Source organism: Cupressus sempervirens, chromosome 4 (genome assembly GCF_028749045.1).
Source record: "Cupressus sempervirens isolate cs-2001-9-10 chromosome 4, ASM2874904v1, whole genome shotgun sequence".
NCBI lineage: Eukaryota > Viridiplantae > Streptophyta > Pinopsida > Cupressales > Cupressaceae > Cupressus > Cupressus sempervirens.
The window spans coordinates 287,343,497-287,370,513 of record NC_143121.1 but is presented as its reverse complement, the minus strand read 5'-3'; the positions used below and the strand labels follow the sequence as shown (position 1 = coordinate 287,370,513).

General features: G+C 35.0%; 1 protein-coding gene across 6 annotated transcripts in view; it reads right to left on the bottom strand.

Annotated features, from left to right (window-relative positions):
- LOC149561130 (D111/G-patch domain-containing protein) overlaps positions 1–27,017 on the bottom strand; it is a 78,944-nt gene that overhangs the window by 14,197 nt on the left and 37,730 nt on the right. The window contains exon 9 of one of the 6 annotated variants that reach the window (XM_089824973.1): positions 23,762–23,848. The exons of the other annotated variants lie outside the window; for them this stretch is intronic. Within the exon in view, the coding sequence (XP_089681099.1) occupies positions 23,777–23,848 (72 nt within the window). The 3' untranslated portion in view covers positions 23,762–23,776. Of the gene's footprint in view, positions 1–23,761; positions 23,849–27,017 lie in introns of those variants that run through there. 6 annotated transcript variants of the gene reach the window in all.

Below are 27,017 nucleotides of genomic sequence, written 5' to 3'. Positions count from 1 at the left end.
TTATGCCATTGCACCTCCTTGCATATGCCTTATCTCCAAGGTACTATAGCCAAGAATTACTTGCTATCCCTTATGGCACCATATGCGAACAAAGTTGCTAATGGGTGCTACAATACATTTGCAATACTCTTCCTGAATTATGAAATGCACAAAAAGGTGAGGCTAGAACTTGGCTTATTTGCTTCGGGATCAAAACTTACTCCATATGCAATAAAGGACCAAAATAACATAGGAGCTATCACATGGTGGTACATGTATGGTCAACCATACAAGCATCTATAACCTCTTGTAATCAAGATCCTCTCACAACTTTTTTTTAACCAATTGTATTCTACAATTTTAGTGTTTAATATTCTTTAATTTTCTTTCAATTTGTATGTTTAATTTCATCAACACTATCCAGGTTGCAAGTTCTTCTACTGCTGAATGAAATTGGAGTACACACTCTCATATCCATTCAATAAAGTGCAACCGGTTGGCCTCAAAGAAAGTTGAGGACTTGGTTTACATTCATACCAACTTCCATCTTTTGTCACATAAGGAGGATGAATACAAGGAAGGGTCAACCAAGCTTTGGGATGTAGTCCCTGAATGTGAAAATTTGGATACGTTTCAAGATCTTACTACAATCATTAATGATGATGTTGTTAGCATCATGGCACTTCGTGCATCTAGCACAAGTGGAACCATTTTTAATTCAAATGATCTTGTACTCGCAAGCCTTGCAGCAATTGGAGATGATGAGAATGTGGATTATTTCTAGAATCCTTATGATTTTGAACGAGTGAATCTGATTAGTGAATCCTGAGGCTTGACTCTTGATTGATCAATCAACATTGAATCATGAACTAAGTTTTGATTGTGAAATTCAAATTGCATTAGAATCTTGAACTTGAGTAATTTACTAATTAGTTATTTCAATTTGTATGTGTTTGTAAAGTTTGAAGTTGAACTATGAATAGTGAAGTATCATCCTCTGGAATCGTTTCTTTTTGTATATTTATTCCATTTCTTTGCAAATATTATATATATATATATATATATATATATATATATTGAATGTAAATACACACACATCCAAACGTGACCAAAAAAAAAAATGGCACATCCAACTCTCACATCTGCATTCGTGTTTGCATCAACATTGGCAACTTAGCTCTTTTTCCATTTTTGGTTGTTTGCACACATCGGTACTACACCCATGACTTTTCCAAAAGCTTCATTTGCGACTTTTTAACATTATTCCAGCCAAATTCCCTGATTTTTGGAAGCTTTTATTTTTTTAAATTTTTTTTTGAAACCCTAATCCATGAGAGCTGAGAGGATATTTGTTGTTCCTGTAGCCACACTTTAGCCGATGGGGCCCTGCTATCTTTCAAGGCTAAAATTGTGAAAGATAATGGGTTGTAACCGTATAACGCCCTGGAAGGAAACATGCCTATCAACATATGATACGTCAAGTTGTAGCAATACTCGCACACATAAAGCCACTTAAGCCAAGCTCGTTGTTGTCTGGAAATAGAGTTGCGGAGGTACCCTTCTATCCACTTGTTCACCGCCATTGTCTACCCATCCATTTGGGAATGGTAACTAGTGCTAGGAGTCATTTGGGTCCCAATGAGTCTAAAAAGCACCTGTCAAAATATGCTAAGAAACTTACTATCCCTATTAGTGACAATTATCTTAGCTAGACCATGTAATCTGAAGACCTCTCTAAAGAATAGTGTTGGCACTTGCGCAGGGGTCCAATAAGCTGCCACTGTTAAGTTTGTAGTTGCAGTCAGATTGATTTGATCATGAGATACATTGCTGATGGTAAATCATCATTAGATAAATATTCTTAAATATATTATATTATATATATAATAATATATATATATTATACTTATGGTTATTTATATTATTAATGTATTAACTAATGATGATTAACTACAGAGACATGTCTCTTCATGAGACATGCGTCCTCTCATATTTAGGAGTCTTCAAATCTGCATTTGAAAATTATCAATTACATTGGCAGTGTTAATACATTTGCAGAAAACAATCCATGTTTCTCAACATGGTATCAGAGCCTAGTTCCTTTTATAAAATCTAACAACTTGAAGGTAGATCTCTAGAGCAAATCTAAGGAAGATTCAATCAGCTTATATAAGCAGGGATGAATCACATATGAAGGAACAATATCTGTAATTATCACTTGTCACCATGAACATATAATGAAATACATGGATGTTGTTTGAATGTTCAGTCTGTGGCTATACTCTTAAATGCCAATATGGATCAGATTCCCAGTAGTATAAGTAGCAGTGCAGAAGGAACATTGCAACATAACTTTTCATGCTTGAGAGAAATAATTTCAAATTGGAATGTACACTCAATTTTAATCGTCTATGACCTCATGAATATGACCTCTATATATACCAATCTGGAAATCTGTGATCTCCAACATGTGACGTGCACTGCATAACGAACTGTATTTAGAATAGGGATAGTAAGTTTCTTAGCATGTGGGAATAGCATAAGTATCCTTACTATCCTTATATACTTTGACAAATCAGAAGTAGCATGTGGGAATAGCAGAAATAAGTATTTACTAATCAAAAGATGCATTTAGAATTCTAAGTTATCTATTGCATATGCAAACAGACAACTGTACACAACCAGTGATGGTTTCTTGGCCATCGAGCTATTAACAGTGGCAATTATATTAAAGTAATCTCCCTTTCTTAAGAAAGAATTTGGAAGTAATATGGGCCACCGGTATTATAATGACAAATAAGCAATCAATATATTAAGGTGTGCTGCTATACCATGCTCATTATCATTCTGACATGGTAACAGGAGTTTGCCATTTAATAATTATGGAGTGGAGGCTTGTGATGCATGAAGAATGGCATCTGCTTACTACCACTGAGCAAGAGGAGCAGTCAAAGGAAATATAATACTATGTTGTTTAGGAAGAAAGACAAGGTCCATATGTGCTAGACAATAAACATTTCGGTAGTTAATAATTATGAAAGGAAGATAGTAATTGCTAGGGAAAATGTGATCATAGGGAGGAAGGTAGCCTCGGTTGGTGATAACAATTATTAAGAAGACATCAAGTGTTGCCAATAGCCAGATCCAAGAAGACTAAAAGCATCTGAGACACTTAAGAAGATTGTGAATAGGATTTGAAAAGAAGAGTGTGAATACCAAAGAAGGGCCCACATTACCGAGTAAGAGGTTTGGAAAATGGGTGGTCAACTACAAAGGGCCCATGACATTGGATAAGGTGCAGATCGGGCATTGCAAACAGTCACATGTGATTTTACCACGTCAAGATCATAAGGATTGGTCACCAACCGACCAAGGTATGTGGGATGTTATTTAATAATTGATTTTCATCTTATTAATGTTAAAAGGGGATATGTATTCATTAATCCCATATATCTAAAATGAAATTAGGTATATGGTAATTATAAGGGTATATAAAGTACATTTATTATTTCATAAACAATTACTAATGAATTTAGTCTGTAACAGAAATCTATAATGCATATAAGATTATAGATTGGAATAATGAATATCAAGAATTATAATAAGGATTGATTATAATATATTAATAAATTGTTGAATATTCGACTATACTTAGTTCATTATGAATTAAGTATAGAATCAAAATTTTAAATGTTCTTACAATTAAACTACAATAATAGTTTTATTGAGAAAAATGATTAAAAGTGATTTTTTTTATAAGAGCTACATGCCTTGATTTTTTCTCTGAGAATGTTATTGCATGTGAGGAAGTTTGAGATTCCAAGGGAGCTAGACATGTCATTAGAGGCAACCTTGAAAGAGAGGGAGCAAATAGAGGAAACATGTATTCCGAAGAGTAAAACATGTACAATCTCCTTAAAACCAAGGTAAACCCTACTACATATCAAAGTGAAAGATGAGAAATATTCTACAAGGAAACTACAAGGATCCTCTTGAAATTGGGAAATCAGATAGAATCAAAGCAACTGTATAGAGGGAACTTTACATACTCACACCAAGGAGATGATGATATGAGGAATAATAGCAATGATGGATCATTTGTGGAAGCAGAACTTCAATACATTCCTCAAGATACATAGAACAAAATTATCGCTCATGAGAACTAAGTATCACTAAATAGATACTATCACCCAGCAATGTTGATGGAATGAGCAGGAATTTTACATTGTGGGGGGGGGGAATAATAACCAGTGTTTCATTCTCATTAGTTGACAAATGTTTATACAGAGACATCATCTTATTTGATGCATATGGACCTTCATTGGAACAACTTGTATCAAGAACATTGATGTGCATAGAAGTATTTATTATTATATTTACTTGCTTATTGTAGTCTCTCTCTTTTTTGTAATTCTACACATACTATAAGAGTTATTTGCCTTGATCTTTTCCTTTGTATCTGAAGTTGATCTTGCAGGAAAAGAAGAATGACACATTAGGCAGCTTATCACAATAGCTTAAAAGAAGTTGTGATCAAGCTAGATAAAAAGAGGCTCTTGAAGCAAATATCTATGATAATTGAGATTATGAGTATCCTTCTACATTAAGAGAAAGTATGACACTTCTTCGAAGGCAACACAGGAGATTAGAAGATTAATACTCAGAGGGAGTCTACAAATACATGTGTGACTGCATGATTTTGATGGGCCTACTCTTGAGTGCATCATGGGTAAGTATTGACTTATCACTAGAAAATCGAAAGATTGATATCAGATTCAGAGTGAGTCTAACAAGAATCCTTGGGGGAAGAGAGCCTCTAAGGGAGTAACTACTGGACCTAACTTCCTAGGATCATTGTTCTGAGGGAGAATTTTGAAGTGCAATCCTTTGTGAATGATATCTTCTCTATGAGGAGAAGTTCTAAGTAAAGTTCCTTGTGATGCATTCTACTCTGTGAGAGAGAATTGAGGTGAAAAGCCTTTGTACCAACCTCTGACTTAGTTCATGGTAGTTACTATTTCACATTTGATATGTAATGAAAGGTGATGATCTTTCATTGACATATATAAACAAAAGGTAACCATTGTAAGGTGACGATCTTATAAATGGTAGACCTGTTATCATGATAGACTTCATTAAGTTGTTGTCCCAGAGTGTTGGAAGTCATGATAATGAACGTATCATGATCAGACAGAAGGTAACCATTGCAAGGTGACGATCTTATAAATAGCACACCTATTATCACGACAGACCTCATTAAGTTTTTGTCCTAGAGTGCTAGAAGTCATGATAACAAACGTGTCATGATTAGACTTCATTAAGTTGTTGTCTCGAAGTGTCGAAGATCATGATACTTGTCATGATAGAGACCATGACATTGTGATTTCTTGTTATCTAATATACTATATTAAATTGTTGTCCCGGAGTGCCGGAAATCAGATAACGCATATCCTTCTGGGATATATCATATTCTTTTAGTAGGCATCAAGGATTTGATGCCAGTGCACATACCAAAAGAATATACGTATGATGAATATCATATGATTGATATTTCTTGTTGAATCATACTTCGCATTATATCAAAAGATAACATCTAAGTTGATGGCTTTATGTTGATTCCAAGAGTATAATACTAAGATGATATCTCTTCATATACTTAAAAGCATAATGTGTTCTAGATCAATCCTCCCTAACTAAGAGGGAGTGTTAAGTTTGTAGTTGCAATAAGATTGATTCGATCATGAGATACACTGTTGATGGTAAATCATCATTAGATAAATATTCTTATACATACATACATACATACACACACACACACACACACACACACACACACACACATATATATATATAATATTATACATATGGTTATTTATATAATTAATATATTAACTAATGATGATTAACTGTAGAGACGTGTCTCCTCTCATATTTAGGAGTCTTCAAATCTACATTTGGAAATCATCAATTACATTGGCAATTTAGTACATTTGCAAAAAACATCCATGTTTCTCAACAACCACAAAAAAGAAATGGGCATACTTCATCAATCTACTCATCACCACGAATATGCAACCCTTACCATGTACCTTCAAATGTCTTGCAATGAAATTCATGGATATACTTTCTCATTTGTGCTCAGAAACTGGTAGAGCAGTAATAAACTAGCTAGGTATACATGTTCGGACTTGTTCTGTTGACAAGTCATACATGTCCTAACATGCTGATGGATATCACCCTTAATGCCCTTCCACGAGAACCGCTCCCTAATCTATTTGTATGTTTTGAAGTACTCGGGATGACCTACTGTCGAGCTATCATGAATGGCATGCATAATTTTCTCCTTAAGTTTGGATTCAGAGACCAAACAAATTTTGTTTTTGTAGTAGATAATATCATCTATAACATTATATCTGTCATCCTAAACCTGCCCCATTCATAATCTCACATGCAAATGTGTTCTTGAAATACTCACTAATAGTTGGACTTCCAATCAACTGAAATTTACGACATAGCACAGCACAACGTTGGTTGGTCTCCCGGAAAGTGCATAATTAATATATTAACTAATGATGATTAACTGTAGAGACGTGTCTCTTCTCATATTTAGGAGTCTTCAAATCTACATTTGGAAATCATCAATTACATTGGCAATTTTAGTACATTTGCAAAAAACAATCCATGTTTCTCAACAACCACAAAAAAGAAATGGGCATACTTCATCAATCTACTCATCACCACGAATATGCAACCCTTACCATGTATCTTCAGAAGTCTTGCAATGAAATTCATGGATATACTTTCCCATTTGTGCGCAGAAATTGGTAGAGCAGTAATAAACTAGCTAGGTATACATGTTCGGACTTGTTCTATTGACAAGTCATACATGTCCTAACATGCTGATGGATATCACCCTTAATGCCCTTCCACGAGAACCGCTCCCTAATCTATTTGTATGTTTTGAAATACTCGGGATGACCTACTGTCGAGCTATCATGAATGGCATGCATAATTTTCTCCTTAAGTTTGGATTCAGAGACCAAACAAATTTTGATTTTGTAGTAGATAATATCATCTATAACATTATATCTATCATCCTGAACCTGCCCCATTCATAATCTCACACGCAAATGTGTTCTTGAAATACTCACTAATAGTTGGACTTCCAATCAACTGAAATTTACGACATAGCACAACACAACATTGGTTGGTCTCCTGGAAAGTGCATATGCTACTACATTGTTCCTCCCCTTCATGTACTCAATGTCAAAATCATAAGCCCAAATCTTGTTGATCCACTTTTGTTGTCTTTTATTTAGCTCCTCTTGTGCCAAGAAAAAATGCAAACTATTATGATCAGTCCTTACTACAAAACGTCCACCCACCAAAAATGTATGAATTTAGCTAGAGCGTGATGATAGCTAGCATCTCTTTCTTGTAGGTGGAGTACAACTTCTCATGATCCTTCAAATTCCTCTCTCATTGGTGATAGGATGCCTATCCTACATAAGTATCGCCCCAATCCCAGCACCTCAGGCGTCACACTCCAAAATAAATGGTCTAGTGAAATCCGGTAAGGACAATACTGGGTATGTGCTCATCATCTGCTTGACTCTATCAAATATCAGCTCTATATTTGTGGACCATCTGAAAGCACCCTCCTTTGCAAGATCAGTAAGTCGTGCCGCAAGCTAAGAAAACCCCTTCACAAAACTCGTGTAGGAAGAACACAACCCAAGGAATCCTCTCAGATCTGAAACATTCTTTGGTGGCAACCAATCTAGTATAGCCTGTATCTTTTCCTAATGAACCTTGACCCATTAGCTTTGATTACATGCCCAAGGTACACGATCTCTCTCAAAAAAACTAACATTTGGATTCTTTAGCAAATAGTGAATGCAGCTCCACGATGTTCAGAACCTCATCCAAATGTTGTAAATGTTTCTCCCATGTCTTGTTGAAGATCATAATATCAACAAGGAATACTAGCACAAAATTACAGAATTACTTATTAAATAAGTCATTCATGCATGATTGAAATGTATCATGTGCATTGGTAAGTCCAAAGGGCATCACCAAAAATTTGTAATGTTCGTAATGGCATATGAAAGTTGTCTTGTGAACATCCTCCTCGCAGACCCTAATTTGATGGTACCCTGAACGAAGATCAATCTTTGAGAAGTAGACGACCCCATGTAACTCATCCAGTAGCTTATCAGTACGGGGTACGGTATACCTATTCTTAATAGTCCTCTTATTCAGGGCTTTGTAGTCAATACACATTGATAGAGTCCCATCCATCTTAACCAAAACCACCGATGAAGAAAACAGGCTCGAGCTTGGCTTGATGTGTCCCATATCAAGCAACTCTCAAATGGTACTATCTAATCTCCTCCATATAATGCCTAGGGTAACAATAAGGTGTTGTAATAACCGACTTCGTGCCCTCTTCCAACTCTATCACATGCTCAAATCCACAATCAAGAGGTATACCAGGAGGGATATCACTAGAAACTCCTTTGTGCTTGTCTAGCAGAGACCGAATATTGATATGATGTTGTCCTAAATCTGAAATAGATATAATGGAGATAAAGCAATGTGTTGCCCACTATGTATTATCATGCCTCAAAATGGACTCCATTCTATGAGCTCAAATGATCCTAGGCCCCCTACCAATCATAGCTTTGAGTATGATCTAATCACCTCCACTCATGAACTCAGTATGTTTTTGACCATGATTGATAGTATACATACAAAGATTTTGGAGCCATTGAAGACCCAAAATAGCATTCATCCCTCTTGATTCAATCGCATAAAAATCTGCAATAAGTGTGTAACTACCCAACTGAACCTCAAGCTAAGAAATCATCCTTGAACAATTAAGATCTCCAATAGCAACTTTAACATCAAAATGTGAAACCGCATTTACCTATAACTTCCTTTTTGTTGCTATAGAAGTGATAATGAAGTTATGTGTAGCTCTTGTATCCACCAAGCAAACCATTTGTTGACCTCTAATTGCTCCCTTAAGACGGATAAGACTGCCTGTAGAAATTCTTGAGAGGGTGGCATTATAGGAGGCTCATTTGAAACTTGTATCTCGATCTTCTCCAATTGGGGATGCTTATATTTACCTTCTTCCTTGTTGTCATCAGATTCATTGCCTTCATTTTCATTAATTGAAACCACTTCAACAAAGTAAGCATTACAGAGGGTATTTCAAAGGGTCTACCTGAGAAATTTAATGTTGAACTTCCTAATGGGAGTAGCTGGATTCAGATATTGGATTATGAAGGAATTCCCTTCAAATATAGAAAATGCTTCAATACTGGGCTTGTGGCAGCTCATTGCGATCTTCATAGGCCTAAGACTAATAAGGATTCTTCTTGGTGGAAGGGGGCTTCTTCTGAACACTCTACTATTGCTAAGAAGCTTGCTCAGGCTTCCCCCATTATAGAGTCCTCTGCTCCTATTGCTCTTGACCCTGCTCCTGTTCAAATTGTTTGGATGTGGCTGGTTTGGATGTTGTTGTGTGTTCCCCTGCACTGGTGGAGGCCGATCGTGTCAAGGTTCCTGTCAGAGTCAGTTTTTTTGTTGTTGTTCCCTCTACTGGAATTGTTGTTGTTGGCTCTACCCATGTCTCTTCTATTGGTTCTTCTAAGGCAGATTTGCTTATTTTGGAATCACAAGTGGAAGTCTCTAGAAAACACCATCAGATATGAATCTTCGCTCCAAGAAGAAGGGAGGTAAAGGAAAATCCTAGTGTTTTCCTTGTTTTATTTGGTTGAGGGTTTCTCTCCCTCAGGGCTGATTCAAATTTTTTTTCCCTTTACCAATTGGTCTTTGATCTTTCTTTCTTGGTTTTTTTTCATTGATTTATTGTGGACTGCTAGACCTTTGTTTGTTTACTTGGTGGCAGAGAATCATGAATGTGGGGTTCTAGATCCCCTTTAAAATCTATTTGTACGGGGTTTCAGGTCCCCTCAAAGCCTGCTTTTACCATAAATTGAAAACATGGTGAACATTACCCTTCCCAAGGCATCTATGATCTAGTGACCAAGGTTCCTTGCATGTAAGGCACAAATTATTCCCTTTTAACTCATTCCTTGACTCAAAATTTGTTTTTGGCAGAGTACCCTTATTCTGATTTGAAGATTTCAGATTAGTCTTTGATCCCTAAAAAAACTTTTGGGGAGGCTGAACCACTAAAGATGAACTATCTAGATCAAGTGCCATCTAAATTGCATCTTGGAGAGTACTTGCTTTCAGCACCTTGACAAATCCCTTGAATCTAACTCTCAAAACTTCCACAAACAATTTCACATTCCTGTTTTCAGACATGCAAGGGACCATGATAGATATTTGTTAAAATTCAACATTGTAAGTGTCCAAAGCACCAGTATGCTTGAGCTGAGCTAGCTTATTGTAGTACACTTCTATACCCTTCCTATCAAATCTGGTTATCAACTTGTTACTGAACTCCTCATATGAGTTAATCATGCCATGATCTTGAGTAACTAGTCCATGGTGCCACCAATCATAAGTTGGTCCATCCAAATACATAGTAGCAAACTTAACTGCTTCAATTTCAGTCATTGGTTTTAGTGTAAGAAATGTATCCAGCTTATGTATCCATGCCCTAGCTGTAGTTTTTCCACTGCCATCAAATAGTAGTAAGGTAAGTTTGTTCATGGCATGCTATCCTGTCTTGCTCTCATTATTTCCCTTCATTGTCCAATATACTAAACAAAGCTTAAAACTGCCTTAACATTACCGGAAACAAATCCCATTCAATGTACATGGCCATGACGTCGTTCAGAATATCCATTGCTGCTCCAACATTAACAACCTCAACCTCTTCATTATGTTCAGCAAATATGGGCATTAATGGTCTATCAGTGGTACGAGTGGGTTCTCCCACGCCTTGCGGAGTTCTTGCTGCATTACAACCCTCATTGTGATAGTCCGGAGTCCTCTGGGCCCGGTATTCATTTGTTGTATTGCTTGAGTAAGCTGCTGCAATACATCAGCAACATTTGTGGGGGTCTCCAAAATCTACATGGTTCTCTGTTATACTGATGCATTCAAAGCTAACACCCACTAGGCAACAGGTTAAAGATGAATTTGATTTTGTTACCAGAATTGTCAACTAAAACAGTCAAGGTAATCTAACTCTGATATTTGTCAAAATCTGAAATACACTTCAATATGATTCAAGGTAATCTAACTTTGATATTATCAAAATCTGAAATACGCTTCATTATGATTGCATATAATATAAATGTCAACCAATATCATATCCAGGAAAACTAAAATTCAGTCCTATCCATGCAACTTAGAGTTTTTCATTAGATATTATCAGAACTCATTTATAATGAAGTTATGTTCGATTCAAATAGCTACAACCATAGTTGGCATAATCACCGATTGCCACTAATCGCCAAGTTTTTTACTTAGGAGAGTTTTTGGCAGATTTAATTGCATAGTAAAAACTCGTCATTTTTTTGCATTTAATCACTATTTAATTGGCGATTTTTTAAAACAACTCGGCCGCGTTAGTAGACAGCAAGATAGAGAGAAAAAATGATATCGCATTGTTTTCCAGTTAATTTTCTACGTTTGGAGGCATTTATATATATCTAAATTCTACTTGTTTCTTTTGTGTTCACTTTAATTAATCATTAAATGCATCTTCTCAAAAAAATTAGCCATTTTTTAGGTTCTCGAGTTTTCCTAAGTTTTTTTTATAAAAATTGGAAGCCTTTTTCCCAAATTAACTTTTAGGGGCTTGGCGAGTTTTTGCCAAGTGAGAGTTTTCCAACTATGGCTACAACAATTGGGTACCATAAAACAGAACCAGTGAATACCATGCACCTGATATGTGATTGGCAACCTCCAAAATGTTATTCCACACACACGTTATGTGTCGAAGTGGGTTGGACTTTTTTTTAGCTATTTGTAGGTCGTAGTATAAACAGAGGGATCCTCCTTCCCTGTCAAGCAAGGTCAAGTATTGCCTACCAACTATAGTGTCTTACCACGTGACCTCATTCCTTTCCACCATGAGATAATGTAATAGGTCCATGTGTGGATTGCAGAAGATTTTCACCACTCGATTACTACTCTCAAACATTCAATCCAGCGCAAATGAGCTTCTCCATGAATAAACAATAGAGATTTGATACCATGAAATGAAACAAAACTGGATAGGGGTGTCGTCCTATCCAATAAACAGAAGGGATTTTGTCCTTCAAGAAACACATGAATTTACCTTAGGAGAGCAAAGTTTTGAATTCAAGCATATCTTGCATTTCTCCTTCATCCACCTTAAGCCTTCATTCGTTCCTAGGATAGCGTCCATTACATATGGAAGACCATGTATGGAGACACAATAGAATCCTATAGAAAATAATGTTTCCAACTGCAAGGAGTTACAAAAATGGTAAGCGCTAATATGTTCATAACACTTAGCCAAGTCACCAACCGTTCTATCCACCTTTGTAACACACATCGTCTTGGAGCCCACAACAAAGATAAACTTCCAAAAACAGTCTAAGGCTCCCATGTCATCCCTTTCACTAGCTCCTAATCTGCCTATTGGGATGCCTAATAGGCTGGGAGTTGTTAATGCAGGTCAAGTTGGGTTGGGAGACATGACAGATGTTGGAACTATGTGAGAGGATTTACAAGGTAGACAAAACCTTAATCCTAAAATTCTTGCAACTCAAATAATTGTGCACCAACCTCTAGAGCAAGTAATTCCCTTACAACATGTAGCCCCTCAACCCTTGGCTAAATATTCTAATGATGAAGACATACCAAATATTGAAGAACTAGTTAAGTCATGCACTCACCACCTAGGGTTATGATTAAGGCGCCTCCTCAAGATAGAATGTTAGTTTTGTAACAAGAGATGTGGTAAAATAAGTTAGGGCATAGGCTTGCACAACATTTATGTCAAAAGACAAAATAGTCAAGTCTGAGGAATTCAAAAACTTCCTATTCAAAAACAAAGGAGAACAATATAGCAAATTATTGAGGGCAAGGAAGGACACTAAGGAAGTTTAATGTCTCTCGTATTATACTTGGGGAGGTAACAAAAAGTGGGTTGGAAGTATGGGATATTGCTTATGTTGTTGCTCTAGACACAATCAAAAGGCAATATGTAGATGAGCTTGTTAGCACTAGATGAGCAAGCCCATTGACTCTAATATCGATTGCTCATATATGATAGGAAATGAAGAATTTGCACTCGAGGAATATTGTCAAACACTTTGTATGCATGCTGGTTTCTATTACAATCTGATTGCAATTGATGTAGGAAAACATGTAACAACTAAACATGAACAAATTTGCCCAAAATACACTCTAATTCTGAAGTATACATTTCATCAAATACTCACCATACATGCTCCAGAAAGAAGTATGAAAATTCAATACTGTGTCATAAAGTTCTGATTACAATTTTAGACATTATAAGGTGCAAAACAACATTTATTTATTCAATACAAGCGACATGAAAGCACTCTAATGGCTGCCCCTAATTTCTGAACACAAATACCTCAGAAAATAATTACTTAAACGACAATTAATGCTCAAAATCTGGTATAAGAAGCTGGAATGAATTTCAGATGTAATCATGACCTCACAAGATTTTTTTGTGATTTTTCTAAGCCCTCCAAGTGCAAAAACGACCCTAGCATATGTCTGCTTCCTTGCCCTTGTGTTGCAAATGTAAAATAAAATAAATGCAGCCACTGAACTCTTCCAAACCACCCTTGAATTGATGGGATAATCGATAGAAATTGTTTGCACAAATACCCAGAACAAAATGATGCTTCAAAGTGAAGATATAAGCAAAAATATGATGTCAATGATGCCCTAGCAGCAATATAGAAGACCTCATAAAACAATAATAAGCAACCTGATAATTCCTCCAAGATACTCCAAAATGATTGCCACATCCTTCCAGAATTATTGCTCCAACACCCACAGAGAAACAACAACAAAATGAAGCCACAAGCAAAAATCTGAATATAGATGACTTCCATTAAAGCTTCAGCAAATCTGGCCTTTCACCACCAAATCGGCACAATGAAGAGACTGAAGTATCTCCTCTAATTGCTGCAAAAATCTCAGCTGATAATTTCACAGCCTCCAAACTTGCTTAACCTACAAAAATTTCCGTTCCCAAAGGCTCAATAAAAACTGCAGAAACCCTTGGCTCCACCAAAGAACATAGCAAAGAACTGGATGCTCAACAATGAGGCGCTCACCTCTATTTATTATTTTTGTCCACCCCTTCTAAACACAAATAATATATTATTTAATTGCACTTTCTAGAATATTCCCCTTGAAATAATAGTATTTAATTCACTTAAGTGACTTTATGATATATTATTTTCTATAGTCACTCTATTAAACTAATTAAATATAAAGGCATCCTTTTGATGTATTAATTTATTTGAATAACTTTATAAATAATTAACTTAATTTTTTAATTAAAAAAATCAATTGAGCTATCCTTAATAAATATCATTAATTTGAACAACTTAATTAATTAAATTAATTAAATCACTTTGCCTCCAATTTGGGGGCATTACATGACCACTATTCTGGTTCAAGGTTCAATGCAGAGTATCAAACTCTAGCACTATGATTAGTAGGCCCTAAAACTGACAATCCACAAGTTGTCAAGGGATGTGAGTGAGCTCTTCAGAAACCTTATTGTTAGAAGGTTGGTTGACACAAGTGCCCCACATGTAGCAGCTCCAGAAGTAAGATAAGATAAAACTATTAATGTCCAACAAAGACCAAAAAGTGGGTCCATGGGACTGCCGAGAACAATACAAGGGACCAGCTTAAAGGAGGGGCACCATATGGTGCTCGGAAAAGAGCAGTAGAAACAAACAAACCACCACCAAAAACAGGAAGAGAGAGAAAAAGAGAGAGGGAGAGGACTCCAACAGGGAGAACCCAAGCACCTGCTACAAGATCTGCACTACCAAAAAGAACCCCATAACAGAAGGATAACCTCAAGTGCAAGCAAGGGGGAGTCAAAACTGCTTCCAACGCTTCGCAGGAGGGGAAGAGAAAGGAGAGGAGGTCTATTGAAGGATAGATCTCATCCAAGAGTTGGCAGACCGAGAATAACTGGATTGCAGATCTAGTTGACACTTAGAACCACACCTAGAGTGAACCCCAGTGAAGGAGACGATAAGTTGACAAGAAAGCATGGTGGCATGATGTTGGTGATAATGTTGCTGCTGCTGTGAGTGGTCTCAGAGTCTACCAAGAGAGTTCCATTTTCATACCTAGATGTTTCTACCTCAGATATCACATAGTCCATTGATGCAAATATTTGCTTAACCAACCCACAAGCATCTACATCAAGAAAGCAAGTTCAAAGAGAGGAAGACTTGTTGAAAGAGGTGAAAGACCTTAAAGAAAAACTAGATAGGATGGAAGCTGTGAGGATAAGAGACGATATGAGGAGAAGAATTGATGCTCTAAAAAAATCTTATGCAGCTAGTAATTTAGTTGTGTCAAATGTTCTCCCTCAGGCTTTTCCTGTTAATAAAATCCGTAGCTCCATATGGGAAGTCAAATACGCAGGATACTAAACAATAAACCCTATATGCTTCCATATGGGCAATACTAAGGCCAATTAAACTTGACAGCCCATGATTGTTGCATTGTCCTCACCTTTATCTCGTTGGAAGTTTAGAATAACATCCCCAGCTTTAGCAAGAAAAATGAAACATCGAAGATGAGATGACATAAAAAAAATGAAGAGCTAGATGGTTACAAAATGCAAGAACAAAATCTAAGGATTAATAAAATTGACGTGTATCTATGTACTATTAACTTCTATGGAAATGATATAAAATTCTTGGTTGAGGCATCTGAAATCGAATCTCATGAAGACCCAACTAAATGTTTTCTGGTCTCAGGAAGTGCTGGCACTGTCCATCCATATCATTACTAACAAATTAAAATAATCAAGATCAGAGTTGAGCTTCATAAGGCAATGCTAGAAGCAAAGGAATAAAGTGATGAACTAAGGTAATACAATCACGAAATGGATTTTAAATGCAGTAATTAAGGTACTCCTAGGAACTTTGACCCAGTATTTCCTTGAAAAGATGTCTTAAAAGAAACCTGAGACATTGAGAAAAAAAATTAAATCCCTGTTAAGATTTTTTATCACATTTTAACTAATTTTCAAGTTCAATTCACTATATGTAAGACACTTGAACCTAAATAATAATAATTGAATTTGATATATTAAATCAGTATATATATGTTGCAGAGCAACAGTTGTACTGTGTTTACGGGTGGCAGTTAAACACATAGAAAACAGGTGCTTTGATTGTGTGTTCGGTGATTTATGGCTATATTCATTCCCGTCTTATCTTTACTGACTTAGGAACGTGATCTTTTACCAATCACACAAAATGCCCACAATTCCTTGTTTCAGTTCGCTGTCCTTTGACTGGTCTCTTTTGTCCTTTACTGATTTGCAGTCTACTCTAATTGGTATACTTCGCTAACAGTGTTCTTTAATATGGTATTTTGTTTCATGTGTATCATTCTTGGCATATTCACCAAAGGCATATAAATAAGGGAGTAAGGCTGTTTCAGGAGACCCTGTCCACAAATGGACATGTCTCCCACCTGGAGGCATGTCCATTCTTGGATGGATCTCCCTTACTCCAACTGACATGGAAGTCAATCTTAATACAAACAAATTATAGTCGCTATTTATCATAATGCAAATGGTGATTGTACTTAATAATAAAATTAGTTTCTCATGCGGTTAAAACAGATGCTCAGACATTTAATCAATTCAACATTATAATGTGCAATAGTTTATGTGAAGGATAATATATATATATATAATTTATTGTACATTTATAATATCTGCCATATCTTATTTATATATCACATATATATGATACGATGAGAATTCTATCCGACTGAATTATAACATTAACACTCCCTCTTAATGAAGAAGGATAAACACATGAATAAATATTACACCATAGGTAATATTAGGTATGGCAATTTTAAGGATAACTTTGATTAGAAGATATTCACCATTTTGATAATCTATCATGATTTGTCTAGACATCATAAGATGTCCATCACAATAGAAAGCCATGGTAAGGAACTTTATCCACCATGCAAGTTTATGATCTATTTGATCTGTTTAGACATCATAAGATGTCCATCACAATAGAAGGCCATGGTTTGTTTAAGGAACTTAATCCACCATGCAAGATATCATCTATTGTGATCTGTTTAGACGATGTCCATCACAATAGAAGGCCGTGGTCTATTTAAGGAACTTAATCCACCATGCAAGATATCTTCTATTGTGATTTGCATGAACATCATGAGATATCCATCACAATAGAAGGCCATGGTCTATTTAAAGAACTTAATCCACTATGAAAGATATTATCTATCATAATAGAAATTAATTTATTGTAAAAACGTCACCTTTCAATAACTTCTGCAAATACAAGTGATAATCATTTGGAAGTCGTCACTTCCTCATGATGTACATAGGGCCCATATGAAACAAAAGAAATCATTCATTAGTACAATAATCAAATATTATGATACTCTCCTCAATAATTACAACATACCAAGTTTTACCTCGATAGTGTTCCACTTTCAAAGGCTTGGTGTGGATAGTAAATGATTGTAAACTCCCTCGTAATCCAATATTACATTAACTTTAAGGATATTTCTTTAGAATGGAGAATTCTTCGAGTCCAAGTTTGGATTACTGACTTCAGTGAGGGAAGCTTGATGCTTAAGTCTGTTAGGACATGTTGTTGTGTGCCCATAGTTGTCGCATCTATAACATTGTACTTTGGAGTGGTCTCTTTGTCTCTTGTGCGAGTGTTTACTATTAGAGCACTTGCCCTTTTTCCTTTTTAATTTAGTATGAAGAATCTGAATGTTTTCATTTTTGGATCCATTACTGATTCCTCTAGATAATAGACTACATTCTTCTTGAATGCGATCAGCCTTCAGTCAATCAAATTTAGGGACTTTGGAATGAGCACATACTTCTTGTCTAAAATTTTCCCATGAAGTAGGGAGTCCATTTAATGTTACCATAGTTAACTCCTTACTATCATAGATGTGACCAATTGTTAAGAGTTGGTCTCTTGATTCCATTATCCTCCTAAAGTATGAGGTGATGGTTTCTCCTTTATTCATTTTTATAGTAGCAAGTTGATTATTTAGAGTAATACGCCTACTAGTGTTGTTAGTTTCAAACATGTCTTCTAGTGCTTTTAGCATATCATATCGTGTTGTCCTTTTCCCATTGATTCGTCTCATTTTCTATCTTAGGTTTAGGAGAACTCACTATAGTTATTAGGTCATGCTTTTTTCAAAACTAGCATCATTCATAATTTCCAAGAAGCTCCTTCAAGTCTGTCTTTGAGTCTCATGCCATTTACCATTTTGATATAGTGTGATTCTTTTAGTGTTAGTTTGATAATCTTCAATAATCTGATAGATCTTTTCTTCAGGCCTACTCTAATACCATGTTAAGATTTTTTATCAAAATTTAATTGTATTTCAAGTTCAAGTTCAATACACTATATTATTAGGTTGATAGATTCAAAAAGTTCTATCAATATATATATATATATATATATAATTGAATTTGATATATTAAATCAATATATATATGTTGCAGAGCAACAGTTGTACTGTGTTCACAGGTGTCGGTTAAACACGTAGAAAACAGGTGCTTTGACTTTGTGTTCAATGATTCATGGCTATACTCATTCCTGTCTTATCTTTACTGACTTAGAATGCAATCTTTTACCGATCACACAAAGTGCCCACAATTCCTTGTTCCAGTTTGTTGTCCTTTGACTCGTCTCTCTTGTCCTTTACTAATTTGCAGTAATCTAATTGGTATCCTTTGCTGACCATGTTCTTAAATACAATATTTTGTTTGTGTATCATTCTTGGCATATTCACTGAAGGTGTATAAATAAGGGAGTAAGGTTGTTTCAAGAGACCCTCCATGAATGGACATGTCTCCCACGTGGGAGGCACGTCCATTCTTGGATGGGTCTTGAAGAGCACACGATAATACTGACAGGGGGTGGGCAGGGTGAATCAGTATTATAATAACTTTTGTCAATTTAAAGGTTTTTATCCAAACAATCAACTTCGAACGTAAAAATGAACAATTATGCACATGAACACAATAACACAATTTTCACGTGGAAACCCAAAGCGAGATAAAACCTAGGCAATTTAATGGCTTTTATATAACTTTGGTCTTTTACAAAAATTTGTAGGCTCCAACCTACAAGAGGCTCCAACCTCGATTTTTACGAGCACCAACCCACTGGAAGCTACAACTCCCACAATTCGTAGGCTCCGACCCGCAAGAAGCACCTCCTCCCACTGCTGATGAAAAACTTATCTTCCACCTTTGTTTTTTTGCTCTTACAATAGATGATGGAAACTAATAAATCGTCTTGCTTTGAAGTCGGCCAATATTTCTTCAATGTATGTTCCTTCTTTCAGCACTCCTTACACTGCTTCTATAATTCTGATTTAAATATATCAGATTAAAATATCTGAACATATATTTCTTTTGTTTGCCCTTTTCTTCTACTCAAAACTGCTGACTTACTTGAAAATAAAATAATCCTTATATATATCTCTGTGACTTTGCAAAAATGAAGTGTCATATCTCTTTACAAATAAATAACACTCCTCTTTTTAAAATAATCGCACCATTTGATAATTATTAATTAATGAACCAAATTCTTAATAGTTTTTAAGTAAATATTGACATATCGTTATTATATTGTTAGTATTCACAATATCGCTCAGTCTATTTGGCGTGTATTTCACATGGAAATGACCCAGTTTGCTGCAATTTCTGCCGTCACTTATTTAAATTTCCATCCCTACATACTTGAAAATTTATATGATCGTTGTTCCTAAGTTTTTAATCTCTTCCGTCATCATGCGTTTGTTGATTCATATGTGATGTTTGTATTTGCCGCATCATATGTTATTCTGAGACCATCGTGCCTTGTGCTTCTGATACTTGATAGTATATCGTTCCTTTCTAATGATGTGGCATGATTAATAAGCTCATTCAACACTTCTTCTCAAAGATATTATCACTCTTGTCACCAACTGTGAAGTAACTTCTAACCCTTGTCGATTGACTCTCCAAATTGATATTCTTCTAAAAATGTAAATCCTTCCCTTAAAAATAATCATACAAGCCAAAATTGAATGTTGTTATCGTAATCGACTATTTGATGACTTTTTCTATTGTGGCTATTCTTGGTGATAATTGTACCTTTCTCAGCGATGTTCTGAGACTCCACAACTTTCTTTGAGGACTCTCTTATTGTAACAACCCCTTTTCTTAAGCCTTAGCTAAAAACTAGCATATCATTGAAATACACTTACTATTTCACATTCATGAGAAGGCAGATATAATAGTTACAGTGATGCGAAAGAGATTAATTGTTACAATCAATTTAACTGAATTGTCATAACTTACAATTGAAGGCATCATCAATAAATCTAAATAGAGGATTTAAGTTTTGCATATATTAAATTCTGAAATTGTAATCCGCTTAAGGCAGCATCTACAAAACCCAGGTTAGTCCACATATACCACTTAGGGCACAAATAGTTATACCACTATATCGTAATGACAATACTATTTAGGGCATCAAATACCACTGTATCATTCCTTTTCTTTCCTATTGCTAATTATGGCAAAATCGTATAGTTTAAAGATAAGTTCATATTCATTATTCACATAAATGAAGGACAGTTATAACAACCATCAAGTAAGCCTATCTCATGCATGCAGAGACATTTCATGATCAATTTCAAAATCAACTGATTAACTATTTTTTGAATACATTAAAGAAGAACTGATTTGTAAGCATTGAGGGGAATAACTAATTAGATGATACTAATCAATCTAACATAAGTCCAACTTGAGATTACATATATAAAGTAAAATACCGTTACCAGAAGATATTTTGAGTGTAGTTTGCATCTCTGTCTTGTGCAAGCCTAGGCCTCCGGTGGAGGGAGAAGCATTGTCAAGGGCTTAACCTCCCAATCACGGACCCTATAATATCCCCACACAATCTCATCCGAGAAAGGCCCTCGCTACCCGAAAATAGAAAGGGAACACCATGTCTAGTCATTGAGCATCCCAGTATTTAGAGTATCAACCCACCACTCGAGTAGACGACAAGATCTAAACATTGGACCTCCATGAGCTGACTCAATATATGCAGTTTTGATTATTAATTTACTCTTGTTTACTGACATTCAATGGTTCTTGCAAGGATACTTTTCCTCTTCACCCATTTATGCTTGACCTTTCTGGCCTTAGGTGCATCCTGGGAGATTTTCTAGTATATATGTATTTATCAATCAGAATTTATTTACTCCAATCTGATTCTTATCTCAATTGGTATATTGATAATACCACTGTATAAGTCAGACATATGCCTCATTAAATATAATGGAATCTATGTGTGGTGTACGTGATTATGCATTTTACAAGTGTTTTCTTAACAATTTCAATGGAGTCAACCTATGCATAATTGTATGGGTATGTACTAGCACCCGATATTCATGAATAAAAGAAACTATAATAAGATAGGAACAATTCTTATGTTTCAGAATCAATATACTCTTGAGCCTTTAGTTACGGCTAGTATGCTTACCCATGCCGTGGATGTACATTATCACAACATTCATTCATTCCCGTAGTGGGAATCATCTTTAAAACAATCGAAAAGGCATAGCATATATATATATATATATGAAAAGAAACTTGAGTAACGATTTCATGACTTGAGAATGATGGTTAAGATCAGTTGTCATGCTCTGACAACACAACTTCAACACGAAAATGAGCTTCTTGTACTACTAAAAATGGCCTGACTAATGTTGCAATTGTGGTATCGTGACATGTAACAGGAATGATATTGAGTTTCCGAAAGAAGCTGAAGTAATGGAAGATCTCCTTAACGATGTGCGACTGTGCATTCAATATGCAAATGGATTACAACATACAACTATGCTTCTGATTTATGCAATTGTGAAGGCAGTGTACGATGGGAATATGTTGGGTAAGGTGAATATAATATGCGACTAAGTCATGGATTTAATTGCAAAGTCATAAGCGATTGGAAAAACATTGCTATTGAACCATATCATTGGTAAATAAGAACCCTCGTACACAGAGCTTGCTAAGGTATGTAATACCAATGGTAAAAGTCTCATCATATCCATAAATTACCTCAAGCTCCGATAAAGAAAAACAAGAAAGGAGCGGTGAAGGAGTTATAAAAGAAAACAAACAGCCATTGGCTATTACTTGGCAACATTCTATAAAGAAAATAAAAAGGTCATCAGCACAAATGTTTAAAATGACCATCTCAAACTTATAAGCCCTGATGGAAAATAATATAGAAATATGAAAAATGGCCACACATGAAATAATATTTAACCATAGCCAAGGTGAAAGAAATAGTAATACTGTCTTAATATATATCATCATGGTATCTAAGATACCTATATATGTATGTATGTATGTATATATGTATACATGCATAAACACCAACAATACATTTCTTATGTGTACGCCAAATATTAGATATGCATATACGTCCTTATATATATATAATTGGTTTATGTATATACACATATACATGTATGTACATGTATAGATATTTAGGTATCATGGTGTCGATATGTTAGGACATGCCTGCTACACCAAGAGGCTCCGAACAAATAACTCAAATGATAAAGGTAACAACTTGCTCATATTTCAATTTATGCTTAGTGATTTCTTTTATTATCAAGTGATATATATATATATATATATATATATATATATATATATATATATATATATATATATATATATATATATATATATATATATATATATAGACTGATTAGCTCATGGTTGTCCAATGTACACTCTTGCTTGTCTAGCAATTTTTCCCTTAGCCATAAGGGTTCACGAATCGTACTTATTTTCCCAATGATGGTGTTGCCCCCCATGCCCAATTCCTTTTTGGCAATGCTTCCCCCCCTTCAACGTGCTCCTGCAAGGAAATTCTTCACGATTATATCATATTCCTTAATATAATCGCAATTACAAGTTATTATTCATAAACCATCATAACGGCTAACCACCAATTTACTTCCATGATGAATAACCAATTTTTCGAGATTTCAAGATAACAATATAATAGCATCATAACAATTAACTAACATGTCATCTTCATATGAAATTATAGCGATTACCCATCTTACCATTTCACGTGATCATAACTAATTTTACCTTTCAACTAGCTTCACATTAAACCTCAATGGCTATATGAACATTTTTTAATTGAGTCAAAAATTGGGATGTAACATACCCTTCCCCTTGTGTTTCATCCTCCTCAGTGAACTTTGAAATTTTAACAAACACTATAAAGGAGATTTAAAATTAGGCTGAAAATTGGGATGTAATATACCCTCCCTCTTGTGTTTCATCATCCTCGCTGAACTCTGCATTTTTAAACACTAAGAGCATAATTCCAAATACATGATATATATAGCATCATTAAATCGTTTCATTTCAAAATTGAATCAAAATCTAAGCCATGACCAAAATCAAAGTCTATCATTCCTTATCTCAATGTTTTAAGAAAAATGCTTACACAAAATGAAAAGTGAAACGCACTCACCTATGTTTATTTTACCGTACTTGTGCCCACTTCCACATTACTTTGAATTGATAAATGTTTGTAGGATATTCCATTCCATATTCCTGTCATACTCAAGTAGAAACTCAATATTTTTAGTTCAATTCTCATATTGATAACTCATGTAAGAGAATTTTCAGTGTTCAAGAATCAAGAGTGAGATAGCCATTCAAAAATTTGTAATTGCTCAACTAACATGGTCTAGATCATAACTTGATCACATAAATTAAATCACTCATATATACCATCTAGCATATGGTACTCATCAAATGAGTTAGGTCATCCTTGTAAACTCACCGATCACCTAAAATGGTTAATGGGTCCATGTTTCCATTTATGTAACCTGGGCCTTATGCCATCTTACCACAATAACATTTCATTAGAATAATCATTTCATGATAGAAATATATTTCATCTCTAAAACAATATAAAACAACTCAGTATGTCTTAATATTCCATTACCATTTAAAATCAATATCGCATGTCTATTATACATGTATAACAGTGTGCCAAAAGGTTAAAACATAATATACTATGAAAGATCATCGTACATCCAATCAAGATCATAGAGGTTATCTTTAACATGGTACCACACCATTTGTATCCCAGTTTTCCTAAGCCCTTGGACTACACACTCACATGTGATTCTTGAGCTCGGGTGTGGCCCAGAGGCTTGTATGTTGTATTCGCATCATTTCAATTGTGGCTGGGACCCTAAATCTGATCTATCCACAAAACTTTTGCATATCCATGGGACTCTACCTATAGAAATCTCATCACTTATCCATAATCAAGTTCATATTGATATGCTTCTCATAGTATCAACTCATATCATAAATCTTGTTCACGTAGGTAGATCATCTAGGCGTGCTTGCCAATCACTTGTAAAAATTTTGGAAATTCACTTTTCCCATTCATGCGACCTAGGCTCTCATACCCACCTTGTCATCATTACATTCCAAGAAGAACTCAAGTCAGACTAAAGTTACATTTATAAATAAGCATTGATAGTTTCAGTTATGCAAGTGTGTTTACTTACTCCATATTGGAGCACAAATTGTGATGTATAGCCTTCTTGTCATTTAATCATCATTAGAAAAGATCATCACTTTACGACACAAAACTAACAACATATAGGTACCCCCAGCCACTTCAAGATCAAAGAATCTCAAAATCATGGTTCACAATTTTATTTTATTTTAATTTCAAGTCTAAATATGGATAACAAAACATTAACTACCATTTCATATGAACGAGAATGTAATTGCATAAAGGATAATGCTGAAAACATTCAACTGGAAGAAATAACTAGTTACAATCAAGGTTTAGATAACACTGCATCAAGGGATATAGAAACTAGTTTGTATTGTGCAAGCCTCAGCATTTGGACCTAGTGTAATCCTCACTCATTCTCTTCGGAGAATGGCCCTTCCGACCTGGGGTAAGGCATGTACACCATTCTAGTCCTGCCACCCGAGCATCTTGGTATTAGAGTGTCGACTAAACAGAAGATGAGGTTGCAGATACCCTCCATCAACCTATCTTCTAACTACTAGCACTCTAACCTCTATTGATCACAGCAGCAATCTTGCCACTAAATCTACCTTGGCCATAGATTTACAATGGACATTGTGTGCCCGATCACCCATCACTTGACTTGCCAATCATGTTATCTTCTTTAGTTCTGATTCATCTTTATGATTTTGCAAATTTATCCATCTATCCAATTCATATGGGCTATACCATCATATCAGCCCTTCCCCTACTATTCTAGATGATCTCTGGTGTGATTTTCTAGCTTACATTGTAAAATATTCAGTTCTACAATATAAATATTCAATTTATCTCATTCTACATTACATTTTCAGCTTCTCTGAAACAGTGTTGAACCCAAGGTTTAGTGTCAAACCTAGAGCTTTGATACCATATGTAACAACCCCTTTTTCCCGAGCCTTAGCTAACAACTAGCATATCATTGAAATACACTTACTACTTCACATTCATGAGAAGGCAGTTATAATAGTTATGTTCATGCGAAAGAGATTAAAGGTTACAATCAATTTAACTGTATTCTCATAACTAACAATTGAAGGCATCATCAATAAATCTAAATAGAGGTTTTAAGTTTTCCATACCCAAAATTCTAAAACCCTAATCCACTTAGGGCAGCACCTACAAAACCCAAGTTAGTCCACATATACCACTTAGGGCACAAATAGTTATACCACTGTATCGTAATGACAATACTATTTAGGGCATCAAATAACATTGTATCATCCCTTTGCTTTCCTATTGCTAATTATGGCAAAGTCATATAGTTAAAAGATACGTTCATATTCATTATTTAATTGGCCAAAAAATGAGGTGACAATACGAAAGTTTTCACTTTTCTCTGAGATAACTCATTATTGATTGGCCAAAATTGATCAAAAAAATTTCAATAATCCATATAATGATAGGTTTTATTGAAGGTTCTCATCAAGTCTTTTTCATTTTTTCAATTTGTTAGCTTATACTTGATTTTTGAGACTATCAAACTCCCTTTTTCATTTTTAAGATTTTGTTTTGATTGTTTTAGTTTTATTGTTTCCTTCAATCTCTTGCTTTTGGTCATAACTTTGATTCGAGATATCTTGGGGTGTAATCGGAGTTGTTAGTCAAGAGATATTAAAAATTAAGTGCCCAAAAAGTGGAGTTTAAAAGTTCAACCGTATATTTAAAATATTGACCTTATATTTTAATGTTGAGTTGCACTTTTTGAAAATAACTTAAAATGACTTTATGTTATGTTTTGAAGTTACTTTATGACTTTTAATTTATCACTTAAGTGACTTTGATGTTCAAATTTACTTTAATGTTTTAATTTTAAAAACATTAAAGTGAAATATCACGTTTTGAATATATTTACACATAATATTTAAAATATATTATTGTAAATATGTATTTGACCCCTTTAAGTGGGATTCACTTAAATATATCAAATAAACATGTGCTAAATAGAAAACTTAAGTGATGCAAATCCATTACATTTTATTTTTGTTTGAAATACATGTAATTGCTCCTCCAAACCACGTTTTTGGCTTGCAAACCACAAGTTTCTGAACAAAACAACTTGTTGGGTGTTTTTACTTGCATTTTAAAACATGTAAATGGATCCTCAAACCCTGAATTTCCTCTTTGCATGTAAATACATTACATGTAATGGCATCTTGTAATCACGATTTGCCAAAGGAT